The sequence below is a fragment of the Streptopelia decaocto genome (assembly GCF_964273445.1).
Source record: "Streptopelia decaocto genome assembly, chromosome: Z".
In the NCBI taxonomy this organism is placed as follows: domain Eukaryota; kingdom Metazoa; phylum Chordata; class Aves; order Columbiformes; family Columbidae; genus Streptopelia; species Streptopelia decaocto.
This window is the reverse complement of record NC_138657.1, coordinates 55,532,641-55,552,549: the sequence shown is the minus strand read 5'-3', so window position 1 is coordinate 55,552,549 and position 19,909 is coordinate 55,532,641. Positions and strand designations below refer to the sequence as shown.

Here is a 19,909-nt window from a genome sequence, read left to right as displayed (position 1 = left end):
CCAGGGGTAGGAGCTGGGGCTGGAGCAGTCAGCCTGTCCAGCTGTTAAAGGCGACATCTTGCTGCCATCTCCTGGCACGGCCCTGGCTGGCCAAATGGGTTCTGAGGTGCTGGGGCCAGGCTGGGGTGCCCAGGACCTCCCAGAAAGGCACCTGAAGGCCAGGAGTGGGGCCATGTTTTGCTGTGGAGAGCAGCCCATCTGTCATGCCCTAGTCTCCAGACAATGCCCAGGCTCCTGCCCACAGCCCCCGTGCTGCCTCGCTGCTCCCAGTTTGCTTTGCCAGCATGTATCTGCTGTTCGGCTGCCTTCTGGTGGCAACGATTGCCCCAGCCCTGAGGGGTATTTTCTGAGAAGCTTTATTTGGGGTTTTTCTGCCCAGAACCTGATGCACTGCACTGTGTGCTCAGAATAACAGGCTCTGCCAGCGGCTGCAGCAGACACAGGTGAATGGCTGCTGCAGAGTTGTCCCATCACCGAAAGCTTTTGCTGGCCTCTGACCTCGCTCAGTGCCTGAGCGCACAACATGACTGACACAAGAGGAAAGCCAGCGTGAGGCCCACAGCAGGTTTCCATTTTGCATGAAAGCCTGGAGTCAGATTACTCGCTCTGAATTTCGTCCTGTAACTCCTGGTCAGGGCATTCGTGCTGAGGCTCCCTGGCTGAGCCAGGAATTTCCTAGCTATTTGTAGAGGATGCAATGGACATTTTGGGTCTGCTAGTGATTTCATGGTAGCTGCAGATTGCTGGGAAGACAGGAAAGCACTGGGTCACTGAGCCATGAACAGCACAAATTGTCCGGAAAAAAATACGTGTTAGGTGCTTTTGCAGAGGTGTTCTATGTTACTGTATTATCAGTGGTCAAAGAGAATCTGTAATCCCCCAGCAGCCCTCAAACACATTGCCCTGCGGTGTGCAGGGCTGGCAGGCCTCCTGTCGGCCCTGTTGTTCTGAGATTGCTGTGCTGTGTTGCTGCCCAGCGCACGTCCCGGCTGCACAAGCCTGGGCTGCCCAGGGCTTCCCCTGGGTGAGGCACATCCCAGCTCCTCCGCAGGCTCTGCTGGCTCCCGGCCATGGGGATGGAGCAGTTCCCAGGAACCTGGCAGCCTCTGGTGTTCTGATGTGCACACTGCACAAGTATGTGTTTCCTGTGGAAATCAGGGCATTCCCGGCATTTGCTGTCCAGCCCTGTTTCCTTTGCTTAACAGTTACAGGAAGCACTCTTGCTCTGCCGGCAGCGAGGCAGGCTATAAAGATGAAGCTGCTGCCGCCTCTTCTGTGTGTGCTTCTCCCTGCAGTTGTGCAGCACAACTGCACTGATGCTCAGCAGCTACAAGCTCAGGTGAGGACACATAAAAAAACCCCCCATGCTCCTGGAGAAACTTCAGAGGCCTCATATGAAAATAGTGATAAATTCACTAACATTTTAGGAAAGGAGTCTGGTGTTAGCTTTGCACCTAATTTAACACCAAATGTTAACTGGTTTGACATATCTGGGGTGGCTCTTCTGTGGCAGTCACAGAATTTATTTTTGGTGCTGGAGGTTGCATGTAACACCCTCAACCCTGACCTCCCCCTTGTCCCCAATCAGTTTTACATGGGTTTGAGTTTGTGCTTATTAAACATTCTACAACCTACACAAACCAGAGCTTTAGCCAGGAAGGGGATGCTGTCTTTCCTCAGGTGCCATCCTTGAAGCCTTTGCAGATGTGACTCTTTTGGAGATGCAACTGTGCTTTTTCAGTACTGAGATGTAAGATGAATACAGGCCAGTGAGGGTCCTCCACCCATTAGAAACAAAAGAACCAAGCACAGTTAAGTCTGAGGGCAATGTCAGATGTAGCCAGGCCTGTGACTCCATTCTTGGACATGAGCCTGTGTGAATGTGTTACACCCTGCTCCTCACTCCTGTGGTGTTCTCAGAACCATATTTCTGGGCACTCTTCTTCCTATTTTCAACAGATCTAAACAAGCCTTGCCTAAAACCTCTGGAGCACAGAGCAGCAGGCAGACACAGCCACCCCCTCCCTGGTGAGACCCCGGAGCACAGAACATACACACCCACGGGCAGCTGCTGGGTCTGTGGGACAGGGACCTGGACTAAAGAGCATTCACTTGCTGCTGGACTTGCCCGTATACCCAGTTGGTGGCCTTTTGTCCTGAGGGACCATGGTCATGGTCCCTTCTCTGGGAATGTCTGTTTCTTGCCTGTTAGGTAAGTGCCCAGGCTCTTCTCCTTCGGTGACTATTCAGCCTTAAAAAACATGGACTCCAGCACACAAAGTATGGAATTTTGTTTTGTTTTCTTTCCATAGATTATGTACGAGATAAATGCAACATTCAGGCTCAGTTGTGTAACAAAGAAGAAGACATTCAAAACTGACCATGAAATAAATTGTAGAAAGCAAAGTTTATATGACAATCAACATGCAGTTTGCAAAAGAATGAAGATAGTGTACTGGTATTAAAAGACATTTCCATATAGAGACAGCTTATGCAGCAATTTAAAAGTTTAACGTCTGGCTGAAGTATGCAAGCCCTTTAAAGCTGGCATTCAAATTACCAGTAGCTTAATCAGCCATACTTACTTGAAGTACACAGTAAAATTAGACAATGTTTACATTTGCTATCCATCCAATCCAGCATCAAGGCACTCTCCTTCTGAGCAGGTCTGTCCCCATGTCCCACATGGCTGCTCGCCTAGATGCCAGTATCCACACAGCAACATTCGATGACCAGTAACCTTGACCGTAGACTTCTTATCCCCAAATAAAAGCGCTTGATTCCGAGACAATCCATCACTGTATCAAAGTGTCAGTCTGTATGTGACACTGTAAACAAGACTGGTGTATTAAAAAACCACAGCAAGTTGACTGGATCCACTAACGAATGTGCTTTGATATGAAGAAAAGCGATAGGTGTTACCGGTTTGAACACTGCACAGAACGCGCCATCTACTGCACCTGCTGTCACCAGAGAATAGCAGCTGGTCAGGCTGCAGAAGACGCTTCAGCCTGTGCAGGAGGAGCTGTCTGTCCGTCTGTCGGCAGTTGTGCCATACGCGGTCTTGATCTGTTGTTACAGACGTGTGCTTCTGCAGAGTAGCAATGCCTTTATTGCATATATCCCCATATGATACCTTTTATCCCCTTCAAGGTTTGCGTTGCAATTAAACACAAGCAGTGGCTAAGGCTGTGTTCTGCGAGGTACTTATTACCCGCCCTCTCTCTGCACTATAAATTAAGAGCGGGGTGGAGGGGGAAGTGGACAGTTGCTGAGATCTGGCCCTTACTCATTAAATTTTAATCTGTTCATATCAAATCTTGTGGCCTTAAAAAAATGCATCCTTGTGCATTTAGTCAGCACTACTTTCATTATTAGGAATGGCTCAGATTGCACAAGTACTAAAAAGGAAACAAGTGAAAGCAAACATACATATTATAGTTTTTTTTCCCTTTTTTTTTCTTTTTTAGCTGATCCTATCTCTTTTAAGGAAGAGAGAAGAGAATTAGTGAGTTCAATGCAAGGTACTTAATGCACTTATACCTCCCCTTTACTGCAGTTTTCCAGAACAAAAGCTAAGATGAATATTGTGGGGTTGCCTGTCATTCCTAGATGGCCTTTTCATGAAAAAAAACCTCAGAATTTTTGTTATAAACTACTTCCAAACAACATTAAAAGCAACTCTTGGAATTTTAGAACAGCTATGTGTAGCAATCCTACCAAACAGACAAGGTTACAGGGGATTAATAAAGTTCTAAAATCCACCAGTCGGAAGAACTTTTTAACACACATAAAGGAATGTATCAAAATAACAGTTTACCTTAATTACAACAACTGAGGGAAAATAAACTAGTATATTTAGTCCTGTTTAATGCACACTAATTACAAGTTAAAACGTGAATGTCCTGGAGTGGGGCTGACTATTATTAACGATTTGAGAGTCTTTGGAGCTTCAAATCCCGCTGTGAAGTCAACACTATAGCAGCATATATTGATGTGGGTCTTGGATATTCGAGACCTGGCACTAATTAAACAAGTTCCATTACTGAAGTTAAACCAGCATGATGATTCCCACATACTGGGCACACTAATGTAAGTTTTAACTTACTCATGTTTTACTTGCTCATGGTTTACAGTCAAAGCTGAAGCTGCAAACCCCACGCCAGGCCATGGGACCTCTCCAGTGCCCAAGAACGGGACTCGGCCCTCGCATGCAAACTCTTTCCTCCTCCTAGAGCCAAAGTTCTTTTCCAGTCCTGATAATTGCCATTTTGCTAGGCTGCTGTAGCACAGATAGGCACATGCCTGTCACAAACACTCCAAAATGAAGTTTAGAAAAATTCTGGGTCTGTTGTGTTTTGTGTTGCCGGGTTAAGGCTTAACAGGCAGTTTGATACAGTAGGGCATATGAAACATAATCCCAAAACTTTTACTACAGTGGGAGAGGGTATTACCAGATTCACTGCCCTGAAAGCAAGCCAACGCACCCCAGAAATAACCCAACCAACCTTCTATTCTAGCAAAACCACCACAACACTGGAGGTAAATATATTAACTTTCGTAAATAGAGGAGCAGTTAGCCAACCTGCACTTAGGAGACCTTCCAAACACGCTAATACATGAAAAATAGTTTCTATTCCTACTAGCCTCCCTCACCTGCCATCAAAGTCACAAGGTCTTTACAGCTGTTCTCCCACCCCTACCTGAAAAATCCCAGTCCAGGAAATCAAGATGGACATCAAAGTGTCAGTACTGAAGTGTGATTTTATTTTAATAATGCCTTTATTTTCTAAAGTGCAACATAGTTACTGGGGGGGAAGAAGCTTTTTCTTTAACTGCTATGTTAGGGCCAACTTCAGAGAATTTCAGTAGGTTGCTATAATGACATTACAGGTGCTCAAAAAAACTGTATTTAACTGTTTGATACAATTAGATTGTTACGATCCAAGTACAAAATAAAGTTAAATCCTGACACTGCACGGTGTAACATTTGGCACATAGGTTTATGAACAAGCCGTAAACCTGTTATTTGTATGTATTGTGGCTTCTACAAGCTGCTCACCCACCAGTATCTTCTGCTTAGTTTTTAGTATTTTAGCCCTAGATAAATGCACAAGACCGAAAGATAGAATATAGCTCTGCCAGATATACAGAATTCTCTCTAGGATAAACTCCTGTGTGGTTCTGTAAGTTGATTACCACTGACCACAACAAAGAAAGATGCTAGACATGACAGGCCAGAAATCTCATTAGCACAGACCTTTAAAAATGCAAATCTCTTGACAATACTTTTCCAATATTTGGAAACGGTCCATGATTAACAAGAACTGAGAACAAAATGCCCTTCTTTTACACAACAGAAAGGCAAATAGCAACTTCAAGAATAACTGAACTTGCCCCTCAAATATGACAAATGCATCATATTCTTTGATGCTATCAAAAGTTAGCATCACCAGATCACCAAAAAAAAATCTTCATGTTTTTGAAAGTATCTGGCCTTTGAAGCAATGTTCGGACTAAGCAGCCAGGTTGTGGCCCATAATGTTTCAGAGATGCACCGGAGGTGGATTAGATGCACGTGGTTGCAGGGCAGCTCTAATAAACATACACACTGCAGAGACTTTACCTTCTACTTGTGGTTTCTACAGTCACTATATAGTTTGCGTAGAAAAGACAGCCCATCTGCCAGTAAATTAACTCCTATTATTTTCCAAGAGGAATGTGTTCTGATGAAAAAAATGCTCCTTCAGCTTCTGAAAAAATGAAAGATGGTCTCTCCTCTCTCTCGACAGCACAGCTTTGATTATGCTCCTGCCCTCAGGGAGGAAGTTTGAAGGTGCTGAGGTGGAGTCGGGAAAAAAAGGAAGAGGACTGGTTTGAAGAAATGTGTAGTTATAGTAAGCTACAACATTGCCTGTTAGTTTAAAAAAGTGCCCAGATACAAAATATACTGTTGGGAGAAAGGAACTGTGGAACACAGAAATGTTTTTTAAGTTTCTGCATTCTTTATCTGTTTTAAATAGTCCACACTTCAAGAGGTAATCTTATGAATTTACTTTAGTATTGAGTTTCTTTGTCACAAAAGCAGAAGGCGCAGGTGAACATTTATATGTACATCTGTCCTTCCATGCAGGCTGGCAGACAAGGCCAAGGGAGGCTGAAATGATAGTGACACCTGCTTTTCCAGGGCCTTCAGGAAGTGCTCTGCAGAACAGCAGCACCAGAGGTCACAGCACAAAATGTTTCAGGTGGTCTTAAATACATAGTTCTTTGCTGAAGGAGAAATAAAACCTTGTTTTATCCTCTCAACGCAGCATTTAGTGTTTTGAATAAAGGCTTTATTAGTGTCAGATTAGAAAACTGACTAGATTAAGGTAAAAAAAATCTAAAAGAGTGCCATAAAATTTCTAGTTATAATTGGAGAAGGGGCTCATTTTAGTGTAGTTTCATTTTTCTTTAAACCCTGGTAGAGATAATCTTCAAGAAGTGTACCTTCTTCAATAAAATGTGAACTGTATGAACAGGAGAAAAATGAGACATAAGGAAAAAAGGAATTTCAGCAGCCACTTAAAGTGTTATTTGTGGCTCATGATTGCTAACAGATACATACTACCAGTAATGCTTTAATTCAGGGGATAGGTTTTGTTTTTTCTTCTGAGAGCTTCCATGACTTTGAATGCTTTGGCGTTTGCTGCTTTCAGTTTTAAGGAGGTACTGCAGCACTAGCAGCAAGGTTACAGCACACTGTTGTCTATCAGGAAGAAGGTCATATATTCTTTCTCCTAAGCAGTTACAAAAATGGTAAAAAGTTACAGCTCATTATTTGCCTCTCAAGCTGTATACAGCAAAGATGCACTTCTTAAACAGAGGCAATTTATATGACCAGAGAGGTATGCTATAAACAGACAGGGATCTGGGTACAAAACCTTTGAGTAACTGTTAATCTGTATTTTCATCTGGATTTTAAAACTTCTGATCATGAGACTGAATTGCAAGGCACGTTTTTAGACCAAATTATTATATAATAATGTGTGCACACATATCTAAATATAGGCAGAACATCAATTACTATAGTAGCATTCAGGGTCAAGCGATCATGGTGTTTTCTTATTTGCACACCACAGCAAGTTCTGTTTAACTTTTGTCATTTTTAAATGGGGGTGAACATGATTTGCATGTCTGGTAAGCCAAGTTAGAATTCAGAAAGTCAATCAAGCAACTGAAAACTAAATGACACAATTTTTCCATGTTAGAATACTAAGCTTCAGTCTTTTGCACAAAGATGCTCCAAACAACTAAAGCTGGCTTTTCACGCTTGTACTCTGTCACAAATCGAAGTATTTCTTCTAGGAGGTCTATTGCCTGATGTGGTTAATCAAAACTTGCCATTTTCAATCATGTGTAAGTCTGGTATGACAAGGCAAAAAACCCAAGGTAGCACAACGGCTTGTTCAGCTATCCAGACAGTTTATGTAGTGCGTAGAAGTCTCCAGCAAGTCCGGACTGCAAATTTTCCACAAAATCAGGCCTTATTGTACTTTGTCAATGTAGTTTTCACTTGATTTCAATATTTCTATCTGTATTCAGACAAAAATACCTAGCTTAATTTATCCAAAACACAGGAGCAAGTGTGAACAGGCACTAATGAAGGCCTAAACAGAGCCAGTTTCCTCTCTCACTGAGGCATATATCCCCCTTGTCTCACAGTCTGAGGAAGGTAACTTTTTGGCATTTCATCAAATGATGGTGTATTTCCTTCCACTGTTTCAGCTCTCACAGTTTGTCCTTCAGTACTTGTCAGTAAAACATCTGATAGAGCAGCTTCCTGGGTATTTTTTTCCAGCCTGAAGCCCAACAGCTGTGAACTCTGATCTGCAAATCCAGCAAGATCCCCCTCATTAGCAGAAGTAATTTGCTTTGTTCTCTCAAAGCATTGCCTGTCTGTGTTGGTTTCATCCTGACCACGATTTCGCTTGAAATACTGCTGCCTCCGTGTTGTACTGTCACTTCCTCCAGTGTGATCCTCTGATCTCTCTTCTGAATCTAGCAGTGGCTGGGTCGACTCAGACCTTGAAAAGACTTGTACAGGTGTTTGGTCTCTGTAGCCATTAAGTACTACAGTTGAATATTGAACAGTGCTTGAAGTGTTTTGTGTAGTTTCACCTTCATCGCTGTCAGAGACACTTTGCCTAGGAGAAGACATGCATGAGGATCCTCCAATACCACTGCTGTGCCCTTCTGATGTACTTTTTTCCTTTTTAAGCAAGTCAAAGGGTTTTAGATCTTGTTCTGAAAAAGACTTCTTGTCATCAGCTTCTATTTCTACGACGCTTACATCTGTAAAGCTGCCTTCAGGGTACATCTGATCTTTGGAACTAAAGTTATGCTGAAAGAAAGAGATGGACGTTGCCTAAGAGGAAGGTTATGTTAAAACTCAAAAACCTCATCAAGTATCTGAAGTTTTATTCTGTAATTGTTTCAAGTTTTTTTTTTCATATAAGTCTTCTCCTTACTGGGTTTGGCAATATCTCCAAAATATCTGTTACAAAATGAAGGCCATAGCTTTTATTACAATACAAAGTCTTAATTACACAGCTATTCTAAAACCATAATGGGTGTGTAAGCTTTGCTCCAGTTTTAATAATTCTTAAGAGCCACAAACATGAAACCATTTGCTGTGGAACACAGGAACATTCTCTACTGAAGCCATACATGCCTTTTTTTCCAACAATGTATTCAACATCACAGCACTTCTTCATAGAAGTTAGCCACAGTTTAGGGAACAGAATTTGCTATGTCATTTGCTATGCCCCACGTGGGGCATAAATTTTGCTGCCATCTCCTCATCCATTATGAACTCTTAGAGCTTTCCCTCTCATTAATGACTTAACTGTGCAAAAAAGTCATGTCAGGGTTTTAAGAATGGGAATAATTAATTCTGTTTACTTAACCCTGATTTCCCATGAACGAGTAAAATAATCAGGCCTCAGACCCTTCCAACTAGTAAACTGGCTATAATTCACCATGTTAAAACCTGGTCTATGTTGTGAACTTGTACCAAGGACCATGTATTTCTAATGCTGAATCTATTGATGCAATAAAATCTTATAACCATATCATATAATATCATGTCATGAAACTTAACATCCATTTTTTTGCCTTCAGATCCATGTGTACTAGAAGACAGAAGACCAACTGGTTAGTTTATCTGAAACCTTGTGGACTAGGGAGATACAGGATGCTGAAAGATGAGTATTACCTTAGCTGGAACTTGAGGAGACCACTGAGCAATGTTACTCTTGGATGGATCAGGGACAATAGGCCAGATATGCTTTTTAATTCTGTAAAGGATTGAAACAAAAAAATTACGAGATGCACTCCCCAAATTCCTATGTCGATAGCAAGTATTGCATAATCCAGTACACCACTCCCTTACACAGCAATTTTGCAGTAGTCATTTCCACATAGGAATGCTTCCTGCACTTCTTTACATCTTCGTAGGAAGCTGTACCACTTAGTGAAACACAGCACTGTACTTGTAACTCCCCCACACACTAGATGTCGCCATCCAACATAAGGCAAACCAACAAATGGTTACAGTTAGTAAAGGATTTTCAAATGTATAGCACTCTAGAATCACAGAATATTAGAGATTGGAAGGGACCTCAAAAGACCATCTAGTCCAATCCCCCCACCAGAGCAGGAACACCTAGATGAGGTTACATAGGAATGTGTCTAGGCGGGTTTTGAATGTCTCCAGATAAGACTCCACAACCTCCCTGGGCAGCCTGTTCCAGTGGTCTAGCACCGGAATCTACAGAGCGATTATCTAGGTACACTCTATAATGCGTATCAGTTGCTTCTTTAAGAAAGCCATGAATATCACAGCTGTGAAAATCTAACCCAACCTCACAACTAAAAATCACAGCTAAAAATAAAGTATTTGAAAAAAAAAATTCCTGGTGTTCTGTATCTCTGAACTTTTAAGAATGTAGTGACTGTTCCTTAACCATAGAAGTTTCTGTAGATAAACCAGCCCCACCCAAACAAACTTTGAAACTGATGCATCTATCCTGCTCCTTATAAACAGGCTCCAAGAACAGATCCTCTGTAGAACTGTGAAGAGCATTGCAAGATGGGCTTTTGAACTGACATCCATGAAGAGCCAACTTCAGAAGCTGCAGGGAGGTCAAAAGGAAAAGGGCACAAAGTGCTGTCTTTAATTAGAAAGAAAAGAGAGTTGATTTGGGACAGGTGAGAGGTGTTTGCCCAGGAAAACACTTCAGCAATAAGGTCTCAGCTAAAGCCACAGACAAGACCTCTGGAGTAGAAGGAGCAGGAGGAAGCAGGATCCCAGCTGGTAGTAAACAGACACTGAGTTTTACTGAGGTCATGCAAGGTAGATAAATGTCTGCCTAATTCTTTTGGCTGTAAAGCTTAAAGTTGGCTAACCCCGTAACTAAATAGCTCAAATACAGCCAGCAAACAGATTCTTCTGTACCTTACAAACTAGGGACCATCATTCCACTTTTGTATGATGACTAAGAAAACACAGACAGTACATCCTGATCAAAACCAAGCAAACCTAATCCTGACCAACGCTAGCAAGGAAATAGGAACCTCCTAGGAGGACTGAGTCATGGAACACTTTGTTCATGTGCTATTGGTTAACAATAAGAAACTAGTATCATAAGAGGCCCTGATTTCTCAAAACATAAAAATGTTTATTTCCCATCAATGTGCATTTTAACTTCTTTTTCTGATCTAAGTGGAGAATATTTGCTGATTGTATTGAATTATTGTAATCTCTGTTATGCCCAGAAACATCAGAAGCATAAGACCTCATTCATACTTACAAATCACGTTTGTTGAAGCAAAACAAAACTCCGAGGAGCACAATCAACAGGAATGCTAGACATACAGGTACAACTATGGCTTCAATTTCTCCTTTCCCTGAAGAAAATGAAGAGAAGCAGTTATGGCCCACTTCGACATTTAAGGAACTTGGCAGCAGCACACATTCCCAAAGGGATAGGGAAAATCTGAAACTGAATACACCTGCAGCGCTCAGTCTCAAGCTTCATCTTCAGAAGAACCTTTTCACCATTTGAGAAGAGCCTGTTGGTGAAAACATGAAAAGCTCCATCCCAACAATCTAACGCCTTGCATCAACAAAAATCACAGGTTCGTCTAGAAGCTGTAATAATGACATATCAAGTAATTTTACAGTTGGGCAGACATGACAGTAACATCGATATACAGGCATCTGTGGCCCAGGTGTTTCAGTGGCCTACTGGCTGCCATAACATCCTGGTCAACTAATATATGCCAAGTCACTACTCATCCACCAGTTTATTCTGTACATGAAAACATCCTGTGCCTGCAAACACTTAAGGCTGCATTATTGTTGTGTATTTCTTCCGACGTTATACACGTTCTTAAGTAAACCTTACAGAATGCTTGGGGAAGAGCAGCAGTTTAGAGAAAACAAAACAAAACTAAAAACTCCTAAATCTAAAGAAGTACCTTCCACAAGTAAGTTCAGTTGATGTTGTTGCTCTTGCCGTTACAAATAGGAACTGCTCTACAGCTGAACATACAATAAATTTTACTCTTCAACATGAAAAGTAGCAAACTCTAATAGTGATACAAATGAGAATGCAGAGCCTGAGGAAGGGTTGTAAGAATGGCACGTGCTGAATGGAACCTAGATTAGCAGATCAAGATCCCAGCACACCTCTGCATCTTCTCAGGACACCTGTGTCAGGACAGCAAAGGCCATCTTACCTTCAGATTAAAACAAAGACACTGGACTCATTAAGACCACAGTATAAGCCATCAGACACCAGATAAGAAGACATGGGCACTGAGTATATCCTAATGACTCACACAAACTAGGGGCAAAATAATATTATAAAGCATACACAAAACACATCCAAAACCTGCATGTTTTCTAATGCAAAAGAGCAATCCAGGAGACCTGCAGACGATAATGTGTCCTCTGTACAGTCAGAAGAAATCCTGACTAAACTACCTCTTTGAGACTGAGCACTACACAGGCTACCTGGATATCATCTATCTTGTTCGAGTATGAGTGAGAAAAACTTTTTTCTTTTAAATAAAACCACCTTTCCCTCCTATCAGATATTACACAGAGCCTTGCTATGCTGTTGCGACTTTACTTCATATAATTGTTCCACTCCTCCTTACCAAATTTTTGTGTAGTAAATGTAAAATCAGGACCACTCCTGCCTCCTTCATCTGTGTATGCCATCATCCGCACAGTATACAGTGTGTCACTTGTTAGAGGAGAAAGGGTATACTCTGTCTTGGAAGGATCCACTGTCACAGCTAGAGAGAGAAAAAAAAATTATACTAATTTTCTGTACAATTTATTAGATCGTCACAAACACAGGAGCATTAGGATATCATGTTTTCAGATGTACAAGATAGTAAGATGCATGATTTCATGGAATATACAGACAGGCTATAAACTTGTACAAGAAATGCCCAGATTCAATTGCTTTTGTTTGAATGTTTGAATTTTGTCTCTTTCTTGATGATTTTATGTGTTAATTTCCTGTGTTTGTGTTCCCCCTGACCCCCAGAAAGTAGCTACAAACTAAACTACTAGTAAAGTTAAGGCTTAAAGGTCTCTAATAAGCTGAACACGTGGCTAACTAGAAATAGCTAGTTAGGAACCAGAAAAAACATGATTAACTAGAAATAACAAAAAAGTAAGGTAGGCATTGGTAGTAACTGGCCCTTCCAATTTAAGCGTATCTAAAGAAGAAAAAACAACTTCTTTTAGTGCTAGCTCTTTTCCTTACACCTGCAGGTTATATGCAGTACTGAGAACTAAAATGCACTTCAAACAAGATGTTTTACATCAGTAATATATTGATCTACATCTCCAGGAGAATTAAAAATCCCTCTTATTTTTTAAGGCTTTATCAAGTTAAATGCAGCCAACATCTTCACATCTTAAATGGTCTAGCTTCATCTTGCTATACCATCATCTCATCCTGTGTTAAGATAGAGAGATAGGAGCACAATACCCGCAAATCAGCTTTCAGAAGCTAAACTGTGTACTGTGTTGTACACAGGCTGAATATTCAAAATTCTTCATTAGGGACTTTTCTGTTCAGTATGGAGGAGAGCTATGCCTCGGGCATGAGCTTTATGTCATCAGGATAGCCACATTCATTTCTGTGTGTTGTTTTTCAGAAATACATGTATTAGAAAGGAAATGGATGGAATACTTCAGTACCACAAAGCATTTCGCTGCTTTCTGTTACCTGTTTCATTTCCATCAATAGTTTTGTAAAATATGGTGTAACTTCTGATAAATCCATTTTGTTCATCCACTGTGAGATGGTTCCATGTCAAAACAGCTTCAGCTTTTCCTACTTTTTTTGTCTGAACAGTTGGTCCTTTTGAAGGACCTGTAATGGGAGATGAAGATTAGTTTCTGTTGGGCATCCTCACATCCACAGCAGCAGTGTATTAATGAGCACTGAATTACTAATGCATAAAAACTTCAATGGAATAGCTGTGATAATTAATCTGCAAAGCGTTATTTTCAGACAATATCGCAACCCCAAAGATGTTTTAAAAGAGAAACCTCCAGAGAAAAAAATATATGAAAACCAGTAATCAGCAGATCGCATTAATCTTCAACTGAATTTAGTCTTGATTTCATACTTAAAATCTAAAATAAATCAGCATAGAAATATTACTTTACCAATAAAATAACAAATTCAGGTGACATTATCTGATAAAGGTTGGAAAAAAGTAAAGAGTCAGTCACGGACATCTATTTAACTTCTAAATACTGAAAATGGATGTAATGGGAGGGACAAGATCAATTATGTCAGATGACCCTCAAGTGCAGGACCATTTTTCATTATGTAGTACACATTAAAATAAAGGTCTCACTATTTGTAATCAAGAAAATCAGTTTATGTGCTCCAAGATGACTATTTTGTACTTACGATCCTGCTGAAGATAAGCCTTTACAGACTGTCCGCTTCCCTGACCATCAGCATACAGAGGGTACACAGTTATCAAGTAACACTTGAATGGCTTTATGTCACCTAAAAGGAATTTAAAAAGTGTTGTTTCACAGACAGTCAGATTCCTCACCATCCTTCTAATTTACTTCAGATACGGGGTTCTGGGTTTCAGCTGTTTCATAAGATGCACTTGTACCTAATGCAGCTGACTTTTCTTCTAGAGCTCATTGATCTACTGTTCCAAAATATCAACTAAAAGAACAATATAATGGTTTGCATTCAAATATTAAATTAAATAAACAGATATAATAGAAGTCTGGTATTTTTCTAATTTATTTTAAATAAAAGCCTTCATCTGTCTGCAGCACTTAACCCCAAAACTGATCTGAGCTGCTGATCATAATCTGAAAAAACTATAAAGCTGATCAAGTTTCATTGTTTGAAGGATGGATGAAAGAATTTGATTTTGAAGGAACTCAGCCTTTTCACTATTTTAGTGGTTTCCAAGAATGAGAGGACTAAAACCAAAATGCAGATAAAACCTTTGCTGCTACTTAATACAAATTTCAAAATGCAAGATTAGATACAATTTGATATTTGACAAAAATGTACAGATACTTGCACAGTCATGATAAACTAAGATAAGACCTCAGCATTATCCCAGGTTCCTATCCTAAAACAAAATGCTATTCAGCATGATGATATTCCTCACTTCAAGGATACTTACTAGGTTTTTGGAGTCTTCTATAAAGTATTTTTAGGCTTATGAGCTAAATACCTTTTAAGTATGTTCCTTGAATGTTTCCTGGTTCGTTCTGCCATTCTATGATGCAATCTGCGCTGTTGGACACCAGGCACCACTCGATCACATATTTAAGAACATAATTGTTAGGAGCAGTCCACCGTACCCACAACTTGCCATCTTTAGGTATTGTTCTAACATTCTTCACAGGAGCTGTGATGAAAGAAAACAGAAGAGTGATAAATATTCTTCCACTGGATATTCACAGTAATGGCTATTTTGTCAAATGTACATACTTTTGGGTTATTGTAATGGTGACAATTTGACAGAACCTAAGTAAATTTTGAAGCTTACTCTGAATCTTTGCATCAGAGATTCAAAATAAACAGTGTTAGGCTATTTAAAAAACTGGAAATTAGACTCAGTTACTCTGTTCTCAAACACAATAAGTTGCCTCATTACTGAGTAAATAGACAGTATTTCTTCCAAAAGAAAGGATCTATTTCAGAGAGAAATCAGATCTTGAGCCACTTTTAAATTCCCATTCTAATCATGACACTCATACACCAAGACACTCAAGTACCAAGTACTTCTGGCTGCAGTGCTATTCTGTTTGAAACATACCCTTAATTAGTTTATCTAATAGTTTTAGAACCTGTGGCTCTCCCTTGGTGTTTACACTAAGAGCAGAAATCTGTCTGTATACTTATTTCTTGCTTCCTGTCTTGGTAGTGTTTAGACTGTCTAAGAGGAAGCTGGAAATAAGGAGAAACCAGCCTGTAGTTAACTACTGCTGCAATGCAAAGGACATGATAAAAAGGAACATGAGCAGCAGGGATACAGTGGAAGCAGAAGACAAAGCAACCACACAATTACTGAATATGTGGGAAAGTAAGACTGTGATATAAAGGAAGGGATAGTGGGGTATCAGAAAGCAGAAGGAAGAACCATGATGAGATGATATATACATGGAGTATGCTTGCTTCCCTAATTCTTTGATTTTTTTTTTTTTTAAGTAAACAAAAATGCCTGCTATGCAAAGAAAAGAACCAATAGGGAATATAGTGCACAGTAGCTCTAAGGATCAAAAAGAACAGCAAAACAGCACACATAGCTTCAAATGAACCTGTGAGTACACAAATTGCACATTCTATATCATAGCATAATTACACAGAGTAAGGCTGTAGATACACTCAACACTACTTCAGTTATGTCTCCACGTAAAGGTCTTTTCCAACCAAAACAATTCTATGATTCTCTGTAAAAGGTATTGTTTTACAACACCGAAGGTTTATTTTAACAAAAGCCATGCAGATGCATTTGAAAGAGACCTTACTAGGCCACTAACCTTTTGAATTACTTGCTGGGATAAGTAAAACTGATGGAGGGGATGCCCCGGCTCTGTTATGGGCAATCACAGTCACTTCATATGTTCCATTTGGCATCTTTAATGTAAGGTTTGTGGTACTAACGTTGTATTTGTCTGGTGGACTGGAGAGAGGTGATTTAGCTCTGACAGTCACTTCATAGTACAAGATTATTCCATTGGCTTCAAATGGTTCCAATGCCTGTTAGAAACAAATTTTTGATTATATTGATACAGAACAAATGTGACTTAACCTTTGTCTTCGATGCTTAATTGAAAAATCTAAAAGCAAGGCAATTACATAGATAAAATAACTGCATATTTAAGGAAAGTGCAAATAACCCGCATTCATTTCTGTAAAGCAGTAACTTCCAGAACTATTTTTCGCTTAAATCCTCTTTTTCTTGCCTCACAATCCTGCCTAGCCATTTAATAAAAGCTATTCTGTAAAGATTGCCGAACGTGTTGATAGAACCTGCATTTTATGTGACTTTACATGACAACAACATAAAAGTGTTAAGCTGTGTTGAACTTGAATGCAGAACAGTCTGAGTAGTTTTATTATACATGGAAGAATACTTGCTTCTGTGTTATCTAATAACACAGAAAAATATTATGTTTCTGTATAACACTACCAGTTTTCAGATAATTCAAAAGAAAAGTGTTGAAACTGTAGGGTAGCACCAGTTTTTCAGTTCTAAGCTAAATAATGTCAGAAGTTGCATGTGGCATATGAGTTACATCAGAAAATGATGCCATATCCATAGATAGGTAACTTCACACAAGCCACACAATAACAGGGAAAAATAATAATAAACAGACAGGTAGACCAAGTGTGTTCACAAAGTTCACACCAAAAAAGCAGGAGATGTGAACTGACCATAATTGCATTCACTTTCTCAGCTTCAGAATAATCAGCCAACTAGACATAGCAGCCTACTGCATGCAAACATGCAGTGCTTCACTTGGTAAGCCTGGGCTCTGGAATGTCTCTAGACCTAATGGGTTTTGCAGCTGGAGTATCCATGTCCAGAAAGTGTTACATAAGTTTTACGATACAGTAGAAGGCATAAGTCAAAGTTTCCAATTCAATAGACTTGCTAAAGGACAGGAAATCTGACAGTGGATTCTGTATACTCCAGATAACAGATGTGTCTCAGATAACTGATGGCCTTTAAATCTGAACTTTTAATTTTTTGTAACTAATTATTATAATAAGAATATTAAAGTCGCTTCTCATATCAATAAAACCTGTAGAATCCCAGCTATCTACTCAAGTTTGCTGAGGTAAGTTTTGCCACTTAGAAGCTCATGTTTTTAGAAAAATACTCAATTCCTGCAGTTTATCATGTTGCTTTACCTTCCACATCAGATGCACAGTCCAGGAAACTGGTGAGTGAGATGTTTCAATGATCCTCCATATGGCTGGTCCTTTAGATGGTTCTGATGAAAGAAAAAATGCTTAATAGTAGGTATATTTTTATCTGTTGGAATTCAACCTTCGACTATCATTAGATACTTACTTCTTTTTTTTTTTTTTTTAAATAAAGCACATAAAAAGTGTTTCCCTTGTTCCTCAAAGAAAATAACGCTTGGTGTATTAAGTGTAACACCTGCACGGAAAGATTTCCCGAAAGGATGAGCAAAACACCAGTTCTGCTCTAAGTGCACAGTATCAAAATAACTGAGAGTCACCATGCTGAGCATCTGCAAAAAATGGGCTGAAGAGGACAGTTCTGAGTGAGGCATGAACAAACACACACCATGAAACCTGTGTCCAGAAGCACAGTCCTGCACATCCCTATACTTCAAAACAGTGCTACGGTCTGTAGCCACAACACGCTCCCTACTCCTCAACATCAAGTCAACCAAAAAGGAAAGTGCAGCAAAATGAATTAAGAGGCAAATTTCTCCCACTTGAATCCCCCAAGCTTCCTGTATCCTTTACTCAGGGTAACAGACTGCAGTACTTTTGTACTATACTATAATACTTTCTGGCATCAGTACTGTAAAAAATTCAAGTGGTATTTTCACCAAAAATTTCATTTCAAAGCAGAATGAATCACTACTACAGTGCATAAAGTAATGAAAAGTGGCAATCCTTTTATGAGGACCTTAGCCATAATAGAGAGATGATCTTAAAATGCATTTGCATTTTTAAACTTGATAGATTCTGTTTTCTCTAGGAGTCCTTTTATTGCATTTTTTATACTAATCATTATAAGGTTTTGCCTGTTTTACCTCCAAAAAATAGTATCCAGTCTACAGTGTTCATCTTGTCTCCTATGTTTTACATCAGGAGGGAAGGAAAACTGGGAATTGAGGCAAAGGCAGCTCACTCAATCTCATTTGTGTACCCTGATTTGATTCACACAAAACAGAAGCAAATATACATCTTACCTAATACAGATCTTTAATGCAGTATGACCTGCTTTACGTTCATTTCCTACCATAGCACCTTTGTTCTGAGGCAGTCTAAATAGGCAGGTATTCCTGAAATCCTCATTACTCAGCTTGAGAGAGGAACCGGAGAAAACAAAACCCATACTGTCATGAGGAGCTGAAATTACTAGAATATTGGAAGAATATTTTACAATTTATCCCACAGAGAAAGTAAGTTTGCCATAGAGCTGAAGCAATGTCATAATGTACAGGTAAATTTCATTTTGTTTAAACGAGTAGGGTGTACAATCTTTTTCTTCTCCAATATACAATGACATGTGAATTCAGTCAAAATTCATTACTGGGAACTCACTTAGGATAAATAAGGAAGGATTTCTGATACTGTGCATTTAAGATCCAAGCACAAAGCAGTGTTTTGACAACAAAACCTGTATTGGTTTAACTCTGTTTAAAGGCTTGCACTGAAATGCTGCACAAAATAGACTGCTTTCATCACCTTGAAAGGCACTAAGGAGCAGACAGAATATTACAGAAAGGAGACCAGAAAGAATGCAAGTACGAAAGGCTAAAACACATAAAACAAAAAAATATCAATCAGGATGACACAGAAGCTAAACAGGTATCACAAAGTATCTGTAGTCCTTGGAGGGAAGAATATATTTCCTAGTGAGTATCAGGCACACGAACAGAATGTCCATCCACTGGCTCCATATGTGGGTAGGATCAGTACTGGCCAGAAGCAAAGCCAATCTTGCAAGCTATCAAAGTAGAAATGAAATGGAAACAGGACCAAGCTAAAGTAGTTTCACTCCTCACAAACCTAGAATTGGAAGAGTTTCTAACTGATAATAACCAAGTTCCCAGAAAAACAAGACATAAAATCTCCACATTGTTTAATTATCTTCAAAGTCAGAAATTAGCAAGTGATTCCCAATGCTGGTGTTGCAGATGATTCAGAAGGAAACCAAATAAGCTTTTAAAATAAAATCCCTTTGAGAGTGATTTATTAATTCTAGAATCCTCAGAAATTATAGAGCACATAATTGTAATTATACACAGCTATGCAGTATATGTGCTCTGCTGAATATGAAGACCCTTGGTTACAGCCACTATTTGGACATAAAAAGTAGATGTTTCCTGGTAAGGATTAGGTAGTAAAGCAATCGACAAAAGATTCCAAAGTGGTCAGAATGTTTGCATTACTCTTCAGCATGGTGACTGTACATTTGTGCCTCTGCATTTAAGGATTCTGTTGAAACTTCACTTGATAGTTGCAGTACTTAGGACTTGGAAACAAAACACTTGGACGAAACAACACTGAAATATAGAAGTATGCCTTCCTGAACACAGTAGGGGTAAATAACACCTGTATCTTGGTAGCTT

The 19,909-nt window shown here is 39.7% G+C and overlaps 1 protein-coding gene across 2 annotated transcripts in view; it reads right to left on the bottom strand.

Moving 5' to 3' along the window:
- Window positions 1-2,388: 2,388 nt before the first annotated feature.
- IL6ST (interleukin 6 cytokine family signal transducer) overlaps window positions 2,389-19,909 on the bottom strand; it is a 35,672-nt gene continuing 18,151 nt past the window's right edge. The window contains exons 8-16 of one of the 2 annotated variants that reach the window (XM_082075492.1): window positions 17,484-17,566; window positions 16,106-16,325; window positions 14,794-14,970; window positions 13,995-14,096; window positions 13,299-13,445; window positions 12,211-12,351; window positions 10,857-10,953; window positions 9,260-9,341; window positions 2,389-8,386 (exon numbers count right to left, since the gene is read on the bottom strand). In XM_082075492.1, the coding sequence (XP_081931618.1) occupies window positions 7,676-8,386; window positions 9,260-9,341; window positions 10,857-10,953; window positions 12,211-12,351; window positions 13,299-13,445; window positions 13,995-14,096; window positions 14,794-14,970; window positions 16,106-16,325; window positions 17,484-17,566 (1,760 nt within the window). In that variant the 3' untranslated portion in view covers window positions 2,389-7,675. Of the gene's footprint in view, window positions 8,387-9,259; window positions 9,342-10,856; window positions 10,954-11,002; window positions 11,119-12,210; window positions 12,352-13,298; window positions 13,446-13,994; window positions 14,097-14,793; window positions 14,971-16,105; window positions 16,326-17,483; window positions 17,567-19,909 lie in introns of those variants that run through there. The other variant, XM_082075493.1, reaches the window with a different exon arrangement.